Genomic DNA, 9,292 nt, shown 5'->3' on the forward strand with positions numbered 1-9,292 from the left:
TCCGCCACGCCGCCGTCCCACCTGGGAGACTCACTCCTCCAACAGGCGATAGCTGTGCTGTGGTGAGTTATCCCATAAGCAAGTTCACTCTTCAGCCGACCTCCAGCGTGGAAGGGAGGGATATTTTGTATTGCAGGCCTCCGGTGCTGCAGGAAGGGAGCCATAACGTTCACACAGCAAGAATTATGTGTTTATGCTGACAGAAGGGCCATTGCTCTCTCTCATGCAAGCATGAGGAGCTAACCATCTAGCAGGACAGATGAAACAGTGCAAAAGTAACTCAAGAGATAGAATGTGGTAAGTCCACTCAATGGCAGTGATAGTGTTATGGGGACATAAATGAGAGAGGAAACATTTTTCCCAATCCTTAAAGGAAGGCTTCATGAAATGAGAGGAATTTGAACTGAATCTTAAAGAATGACGCAGGAAAGTTTCCATAGGCAGAGATGGGAAACGGGACAGGCCAAGAGAAAAAATAAACCACACAGAGTGGGCAATATGAGGCATACCTTGGGTGTAGAAAAAAGTATACTGGAATTTGAGTCTAAATAGCTGAGTTTTGAGTACACCAGAGCTGTTTCTTATGGGCTTCTTAATTTTTTGCCTATTAACTCTTTATTTTAAACTTGAATAAAAGTTTGTCTACATCTTAACTGTTGAATCCTTTTGCTTTTCAGGCCAGAGAAGGGGAAGTAGCCATTATTGATAAAGTCCTAGACAATCCAGACTTGACATCTAAAGAATTCCAACAATGGAAGCAGATGTACCTTGATCTTTTCTTGGATATCTGTCAAAACACCACCCCAAATGACCCATTAAGTATTTCTTCTGAAGTAGATGTAATCACTTCCTCTCTAACACACACTCATTCATACATTGAAACGCATGTGTAAGTGTATTCTGCCTTCTGGTACTTTGAACAAGTATATAAGGTAGTTTTTATATCAATGTGTGGGACACTTGACAAGCTATACTTTAATGTTACCAAACTATATGAAACAAACCATATATGGTCATAATGCCACTGTCTTTAAAGAGCATTTGTATATTTTATATGCAATTAGTGCTCAGCTTATCTTTACCATGTGCAAAATCAACTGTCTTCAATGACTTAAAATTAACTTTTGCAAACTCTGAAAACAGGTGGTCTTCAAGTAGTAAAACCACAAAAAGGCAGTTTTCTATCTAAGGTCATCTTTTCTCCCTTTAAGTTAATTTTATATAAACAAGAGTTCAAAAATAAATCACATTTTTTCAGGTGCAGACATCCTTGTGGGTGGGAAAGAATTTAAACCTTTTTTATATTTATTAAAATGTTCTAAGAATTTTCTTAAACATTGCACAAAGTTTAATGCTGTAGTTTTATTTTTGTGAAATGTAGATGCGCATACAAGAGTTAAGCAAAATAGAAGAGCATCAACATAAGAAAAGTTCAGGTATCTAATATTTGTCTTAATAGTCTATTAACTTGTGAAAGCTGGTTAATAGAAATACTATTCCAAATCTATGGGGACACTTAATGGTGTATCAGGGCAAAGCTTTGTAAGATGTTTTGTAACTGAGACCAAAATTGAAGATAGAGCTGCTTTATTTTCTTGGTTTAAATCTTCCTTTATTTTTGTAGTGATGAAATGCTGATTGTGTACAGAGGAATTTGAGAGTGGATTTTTTAAAACACACTTAATTCACCCGGAAAGGCAGCTAACAGATATATATATATATATATATAATTTCAGCCCAAAATCATGTTTTTAAACTTCGACTCTTAAAATACAAGGTAGAAACTGAAATGAATCAACTTTCCAGTTTCCAATTTTCCCCCAGTCCATTAATTAAACTTATATAGGTTATACTTCAGGCAGGGAAGTAAAATATGTTTAGTTACAGACCGATGTGTGTTATAATATAGAAAACAATGTTGAAAAATAAAAAATGTACCTCTCTCCTGAGGAGCAAGAGGATCATGGTCATTCAGAGATCTGTTACATTGAACTGTATGAGAGAAACAATTTATAGAGGTTTTTTCCTAGCTTCATGAATTGTTCTATAGAGTGGATGAAGTCTATGAAAAAGTCCTCTTCATATATTTCCATTTATAAGCATCTCGTTTTTGAAAGTGATCACAGCATGATAATGACTGTGCTGCTTTTTAGTGTCTGGCTGCATAATGTACAAGTCACAATTTACTGGGGTTTTTTTAGGAGGAGGAAGGGACCCTCCTTTACTATCCTATATCCTAAAATCTACTTCTAATCAGCTTTATACTGTTGCCTGTACAGCTCAGTGAATGTACTTTCATCTCTAAGAGTTCAGATATATGCCAGTGAATATTTTTGCTGTAGAGGAGAAAGGAAAAACTCCACAGCGGGGATCTTTTTCTTTGCTTTTGAAACCACCATTGAATCACTATCGTTTTGCAGACTTTGCACAACTGTACAGGAGAGTGGCCTTTCTACAGCACATTTTCAGTAATCCTATATTTAGTTAAAATGGATGAGAAATCATGTATTAATGTTTGTATGGAATTTTGGGTCCAGTGTAATATTTTTATCATTTAAAAAAGTCTATTTGTAAAAACATTTATTTACTGCATGGATATTGACACATTAAATTTGTGGGGTTTTGTATATGTAAAAAAAACAGAAAACAAAAACCTCTTGTCCTGAAATGAAGTGTGCTTGTTACAGGTGTTAGACTTGTTGATGTTTACTAGACCTAATGTGTACATTCACTTAAAAATATCTGTACCTGATGGATGTGTCATGGATACAGTGGCCAGGTTGTGCCCTGTAAACAGTGAGCAGTTGATGGAGAGACTAGCTATGTTGCTACTAAGCAGCTTTTACTTTTGTAAAGTTGGCTCTGTTGTTTTAAATGGTAAAAATTAAACTAACGAATTTTAAAGACTCGTGGCTAGCCTAGCATGAAAGAAACCTTTTAACTATATATCTGTATATTTTATTGCATTAGTTTCAAATCTAGGAGAGAGGCAGCACTGTAAACTGAAGTCAAATAAATTCGGCTCTTAATGAATCCTTATAAAGCACCTACTTTATTCATGCACAGTCCTCACCACATTTCTTTGTGACCTAATCACACAGCCGCCATTCCCCCAGTGACCACTCCATTGCTGGTACAAGCCAGAAGCAGCACCTGTTCAGCGTATATAAGTACCTTCTCTGAGACCCCGCAAAATGAAGCCGGCTCCCCATTTATTAGACATGAACTTTAAAATTTCACCTACTCCTCTTTCCTTTCTCTGTGATTCTTTTGGGAATTGGGGGAGGGGGAGGAAAGAACTGCCAAAAATAAGTTAATTTTTTTTACAAATACAACCTACAGCATGTCTGCAGAATGAACATTTAAAGAGGATGCAAAAATAGGGTTTGGTTTTGTTTTTCTTAGATGTCCCACTTAACCAGAGGAGCTTGATTATTATGGAATAAGGCTTGCTGAAATAAAACTTAAAACCAACGAGCTGCCTAAAGCCAGGGCAAAAGTAGACCAGGGGTAAGTAAGGATGAGGGACAGAAAAACTTAACCTAGGCTACTCGCCCCCCCCAAAAAGGTGCTGTCTTAGAGATTTTTTTCCCTCTCAGTTCCATACTTATATTAAACCATCAGAGCAGAACTATAACCATGGTTCTGGAATTATAAAATCATAGTCTCCCTTACAATGATCTCATGCTGTTTAACCAAGGCACATTCTCTTCAGTACTTATTCAGATAATGCCATCTTCTACAACTATTTATTACAGTCTTTATAGCTAACAATTTTCTGGGTCTTATATGTAACTTCTTAGGGTATATTTTTTGGCCGTTTGTTTGTTTGGCACAAAAGTAATCACTATTTAGCACCTAGAGGGAAAATAGGGTCATATTTTATTTTCAAAAGCCCAGCATGAGAACTTATAGAAATCCCCAGCTCACTGAAGCTGATTCATATATCCTTCTATTTGACCTCTCCTGTCTCCCATTCTCAGCTTAAGGGGAAATGTTCCCCTTTGGCCAAGCCCTTGTTTGCCTCCTTAACCTTCAGAAGCCACTCTGCTCCCAGAGTCCCATTCTTAGGAAAAGCTCACGTGTTGCTCTGAAAGCCTAGTCAAGCGCGACTTTCTCCTCCGTGGTCCGGAGACTGCCCTAACCCATGAAACCCAACATTAAATCTGGCGCCCCTCCAGGCTCTCCCTCCCTCTCCTCGTCCCCTCCCTCGGCCAGCTGCAGCACTGCACACTGCAGGCCGCTCCAGGCCCAAGGCAGTGGGCAGCCGATGTCCTCCCAGCGGTCTAGGTCGAGGTCATAGCCCACTACGTTGCGGGTAGGCACCTGGCGCGACTCCCGCCACTTGAGGCCGCCCAGCAGCAGCACCGTCTCCTCCACCACCGCCAACCCGTAGCAGAAGCGGTCGTAGGGCAGCGGCCGCAGCCGAGTCCACTGGTCCGCGCCGGGGTCGTAGCGCTCGATCTCGGAGAAGGGCTCGTAGCGCCCCAGAAAGGCGAACACCGCGCCACGCAGGGCCGCCATGTGGTGCCCGAAGCGGGCTGTGCTCATGGACGCCCTCTTACTCCACGCCCGCTCCCCGGGGCCCAGAGCGTACAAGTCCCGGAGGCTGCTCGCGCCGCCCTCGCCTCTCCCTGCCTTGCCCCCCGAGATGTACACGGTGCCGCGGTCCCCGACGGCCCCCGCGTGGCCATGGAGCGCCCGCGGCAGCGCCCCGGCCGCCGTCCAGCGGTCCCGGCGCAGGTCGTACATCTCCGCCGAGGCCAGCGCCTCGCCGTCCGTGCCCAGGCCCCCGACGGCCAGGAGCCCCTCGCCCACGGCGCCGCACCAGAAGTGGGCCCGCGCTTCCCGCATGGCGGGCACTGCTGTCCAAGCGTGGAAGCGCGGGTCGTAACGGTGCACTTGGGCTGAGACCGCCCGCGGGCTGTCGGCCAGGGGAGACGAGGCGCCGCCCGAGGGGCTCTCCCCGCCCAGGACGAACAGGAAGTTGCCGGCGGCGCAAACGCTGTGCCCCAGGAGTGGTGCAGGCACTCGCGTGAGGCTGCGCCAGCGGTGGTTGTACACGTCGAAGGCCACCACGTCCTGGGTGAGCTCCCACTCCTCCTCCTCCTCCTCCTCCTCCTCCAGCTGCTCCTCTTCTTCCTCTTCCTCCTCCTCGGGCTCCGCCGCGGCTCCCCTCCCCCTGGCTGCCCCGCCTCGTGGGGCCGCGACCTCCTCCATCACCACCTCCGGCCCCCTGCGCCCCCCGACTAACAAGATACGGGTTTGGGGGCTCCGGACGCTGGTCTGCTCGCCCTGCACGAGCGGCTGGCGGGAGGGCGCCGTGTGGTAGTTGAGGGCCTGGATGATGAGGCCCTTGACGCGGGCGGGCAGCGCGATGCCGGAGCCCGAGTACACCCGCCGCAGCACGTCGGCGGGCACCAGGCCGAAGCGGACGCGCTCGAGCAGCGCGGCGCAGTGAGCCAGGCGTTCGGCCTTAGGCTCCTGCCGCAGCCAGGCCAGCGCCAAGCCCAGCAGCCAGGCCTCGGGCACCCGCGCCACGTCGGGGGCGCCCAGCACGGCCCTCAGCGACGCGGGGTTGAGTTCCAGCAGCCCCGCGGGGCCCGCGCCCCGCGCCAGCAGCTCCCTCAGGTGGCGCACGATGCAGCGCTCGGCGGCGCCCAGCGTGTGCACCAAGCCGAAGCGCGCCGCCACGTTGGCGGCGAAGCAGCAGTTCTCCGGGCCCAGCTGGCGCTCCAGGTAGCGGCCGCACAGCCCCAGGGCCTCGGTGACCTGCAGGTAGCTGGCGGCCTCCAGCGTGTCCTCCACGGTGTCCATGGAGAGTGGCAGCCAGGCGGTGTAGATGAAGTCCAGCAGGCGCTGCAGGCCGGCCGCCGACGGCACGTGCAGGTGGATCACGCTCGCTCGGGATTCCCGAGTGTGGCTCTTGAACAGGGCCCTGAAGTAGTCGCTGGAACACGCGAGCAGCGACCTGTGCGCCGGGAACTCGCTGCCCTCGGTCTCCAGCGTCACGTCGCACAAGAAGCCCTCGGCGCGCAGGGCCTGGTAGCCTGTGAGCAGCGCGCCGCCGTGAGCTTTGCAGTAAGACAGGAAGTAACTCATGATGCCCAGGGCGGGAAGCGGCCGGGCTGGGGCTGGGGCCAGCCGGGCGCGGCCGGAGGCATCCCGGGGCACGGCGCTCCCGGGCTCCCCGCTTGAGCCGCAGAGTCCCTAGCAAGGGCCCATTTTTGCCTGCTCAGCTTAAAGCCCAGGGCTCCTTCATCCAGGTGCGCAGATCTCCCCGTACCCCTCTCAGAGCAAACCCGGTCGCGGAACGGCTTCCAGAAGCCCCTAGTAGCGGAGAGCACGGAGTTTGGAGTCTTCCGGGGGGTGCAGGGTTTTGTTTCGGAGGCTGCCAGCGCGTTGCCCAAAGCCCCCTCCCCGGCCCAGTTTGGGAAACCCACACCTGCGCGCCAGGGGCCGAAGTGGCCGCGCACCATCACCTGGAAGGACCGAGCTGCGGGTGGACTGACTCAGGGGGTGCTGGATCTCCGACAGCCCAGATGCGCAGACGTGGCCCGGCTCGGGGCGTCCCGGGAGCGCGGGGCGAGGGCTCTGACCTCCCTGGGGTGGACGAAGAGGACGGGTTCTGCGGGCACCCGCTAGGGCGGGGGACGACTGGCTACGGGGCAGGGGGGAGGTGAGCTTGTTCCGCGCGGAGGATCAAATCAAAGCCTACGGGATTAAGGAGGGGGGGCGCGGGTCGGCTCGGCGGGTCGGAGGCGTGATTGGGCGCCGCACATAACATGCCGGTAGCTCACAGCGACAGGAATAGCGCGCCGCCTCGGCCTCCCTGGCGCGCCCCGCCCCGCGCCCCGGCTGCTGGCCGCGACCCGAGGCCAGGGGACCTGACTCCAGTGACCCGACAGGCCGCCGGTCACCAGGGGTCCCGGGAACCCGGCTGGGGATGCGGGGGAGCGCTCACTGGGGAGGCGCGAATCGCCGTCCGGGGAAGGGCGCCCGGCTGGGCCAGAGGAACGTCGGCTCCCGGTGCCCCTGCGTCTGGGAAAGAAGCCCCTAGCTCGACACTTTGTGCTTTGAGGAGGCCCTCATTAACCCAGCGGGAGCGGGGATTAAGCGGCGATTTTGCGCGCTGCCACCCTGGAGGCCGCTGCGCGCTGAGGAGCCGCTGGCCGCAACCGCGCCCGGATGAATGCGGGGCTCCCCGCCAGCCGCGCTCGGTGACAGGCCCTCACCTGGACTCACCCGGGCGGGATGCTGGGCCTGCGCTGCGCCCTTCTCCCGGACTGGCCTGGCTCACGCTCCGCGGTAGGGAATTGGCTCCCACCCCGCTCTCCGACCTCAGCACAGTCCTCCCTTTCTGTCCTCGGACCCTGCCCGGCCCATCCCTTGGCAAAGTGGACAAGGAAATTGTGGGTGACTTGGGTTTTCTGCCTTTGAATGACCACTTCCTTTAAGAAAATAATTCGTTCCAGTGTCTCTCCCTGACTTTCAGGCTCTGATCTGATTACTGCCTGCTACATCTTCAACGCCATGACAAGATAACGGGCAGTGAGGTTGCAAGCTCGGTAGAGGCTGGAGTTTCGTAGGGCCCCTCCTCATGAAGTTATTTTTATAAGATGCACCCAGCACAGAAATGAGGGCTTAAACCACCGCAATCTTGAAACATTAGGAAAGCGTTTCTCCGTCTCCTCCATCTTCCTCTTAAATAACTAAATGATTACTGTGACTGTTCTTTCTGGCCAATCTGGGAGCTTCTGAGTGTTTCGCTTTCATCTAGAATTGATTTTTCTATTTTCTCATGCAGCCTCTCTGGCAATCTGTTTTAAGTGAACCTTTTGAGGGCATCTGAAATAACTTGCATTTCTGACAGTTGTAGTTGTATTTCACAGAAAAAAAAAAGTCCAAGGAAGGATAAAATTCTATCATGTTCTGCCCAGTATGCCAACGGTACTTAGGAGGTCTCCAATTAGAAGTAATTCTTGAAGTGCTTAAAAATATTAGTAAAGTGATTTTGCTTTCTTGTCAAAGATGGAACTGCTTTATGACTTAAATTAACCAAATCATAAAATGCAGGCAGGGGCTCAGGTTAAGAGCTAGCTTAAACTCCAGAGGCTAAAAATACTCCAATTTGAATTCCTAATGTTAGAGCTACAGATGGGTTCAGAAGGGGTGCTGTTGGTTTGTTGGTTTTTTCTTTTTTAGTACTAAAATTCTTAATTCAAAAATAAAATACCAGTTTGTGGTATTTACTGTGCACAGATGTGTATGGTGAAATTAAATGGCCTTTACTCAACCTAATAGAATTTCCCTAGAAGGGCTATTTGAGATCAGTTAGCCAAAGCCTCTCCCTTTCCTCTGCAACTTCTTATTTTCCTCTTTAAACAAATGTGGCAAATGAGCCCCAGGGAGAGTACAGTTTGTCTGGGTGACTTGGATATTGAGTTACGGAGTCTGGATCGGAATCCAGGGCTCCCTCCCTACTATATTAATGTGACCTCATGTATGATAAAAATAAAATAGTTAGTGCAACACAGTTTATTTAAACCAAATTTCAGAGTGATACGGTTTAAATACAGTTTTTTAAACAACATATTTTTAACCCTGAAATCGGATCATATCCCATCAGATCTGCCTGTCACCATGCATTCAGGTTGAATCCAAAATGTCACACTTCCTTGAGAATAAAGATGCTGTGGAAGACTTAAAGTCTTGACATCAAAGATCCAATTTTATATAACAAGCATGTGGTTATTGCTGGCCCAACATGCCACCTTAACATCTTTTGCCATTGATGATATGAAGAACTGTGTTAACTGGAGAAATTTTCATATTAGCTGTGTTTACAAGGTCTTGTTTAGAAAATGTAACTGTCAATCCATCCAAGAACATTCTTGTCCTTTGAGTAATGTTTATGGAAAGTATCGATATTTTAATTTCTGTGCAATATTAAGTATGCTAAACAACATTTCAGTGTGTGCTTTTTTAGTTGTTGCCGCAGATGTATGTCCTAAGCTGAGTCCCCTAGAAGCAGTTCCTGTAACCCAACCTGAACACATGGTGATGAGCAGATGTGGTAGGATGTGATCATTATGTGAAAAATGACCTGCTTATGAGTTACCCTCCCCCGTTAGACTATCAACTCCTTGAGAGCAGGGACTGTTTCTTGGTCTTTGTATCCCCAGCCCTGTCATGGTCTTTGGCATAAGTAATGTTGAGTTGAACAGATATAGGTAATGGCACCCTCAGTGGTTAAGAGGGACTTGACTGGGACAGTTACTTCCTTCTCCCT

General features: G+C 49.5%; 2 protein-coding genes across 5 annotated transcripts in view; one reads left to right on the top strand and one right to left on the bottom strand.

Moving 5' to 3' along the window:
* CNKSR2 (connector enhancer of kinase suppressor of Ras 2) overlaps positions 1 to 3,033 on the top strand; it is a 257,093-nt gene extending 254,060 nt beyond the window's left edge. For all 4 annotated transcript variants that reach the window (XM_070501997.1, XM_070501999.1, XM_070502000.1 and 1 more), the window contains one exon: positions 678 to 3,033. In XM_070501997.1, coding sequence (XP_070358098.1) covers positions 678 to 893 — 216 coding nt within the window. In that variant the 3' untranslated portion in view covers positions 894 to 3,033. The remainder of the gene's footprint in view (positions 1 to 677) is intronic.
* Positions 2,936 to 6,236, bottom strand: KLHL34 (kelch like family member 34). Its single transcript, XM_044763767.2, has one exon. It carries the CDS (start codon positions 6,100 to 6,102, stop codon positions 4,141 to 4,143), a length of 1,962 nt encoding a protein of 653 aa, XP_044619702.1. The 5' UTR covers positions 6,103 to 6,236; the 3' UTR covers positions 2,936 to 4,140.
* Between the last annotated feature and the right edge of the window lie 3,056 nt (positions 6,237 to 9,292).

This window comes from Equus asinus, chromosome X (assembly GCF_041296235.1).
Source record: "Equus asinus isolate D_3611 breed Donkey chromosome X, EquAss-T2T_v2, whole genome shotgun sequence".
Taxonomy (NCBI): Eukaryota; Metazoa; Chordata; class Mammalia; order Perissodactyla; family Equidae; genus Equus; species Equus asinus.

Excerpts from the sequence above, each read along its gene's own strand:
- KLHL34 (XM_044763767.2), bottom strand. The coding sequence starts at position 6,102 with ATGAGTTACTTCCTGTCTTACTGCAAAGCTCACGGCGGCGCGCTGCTC.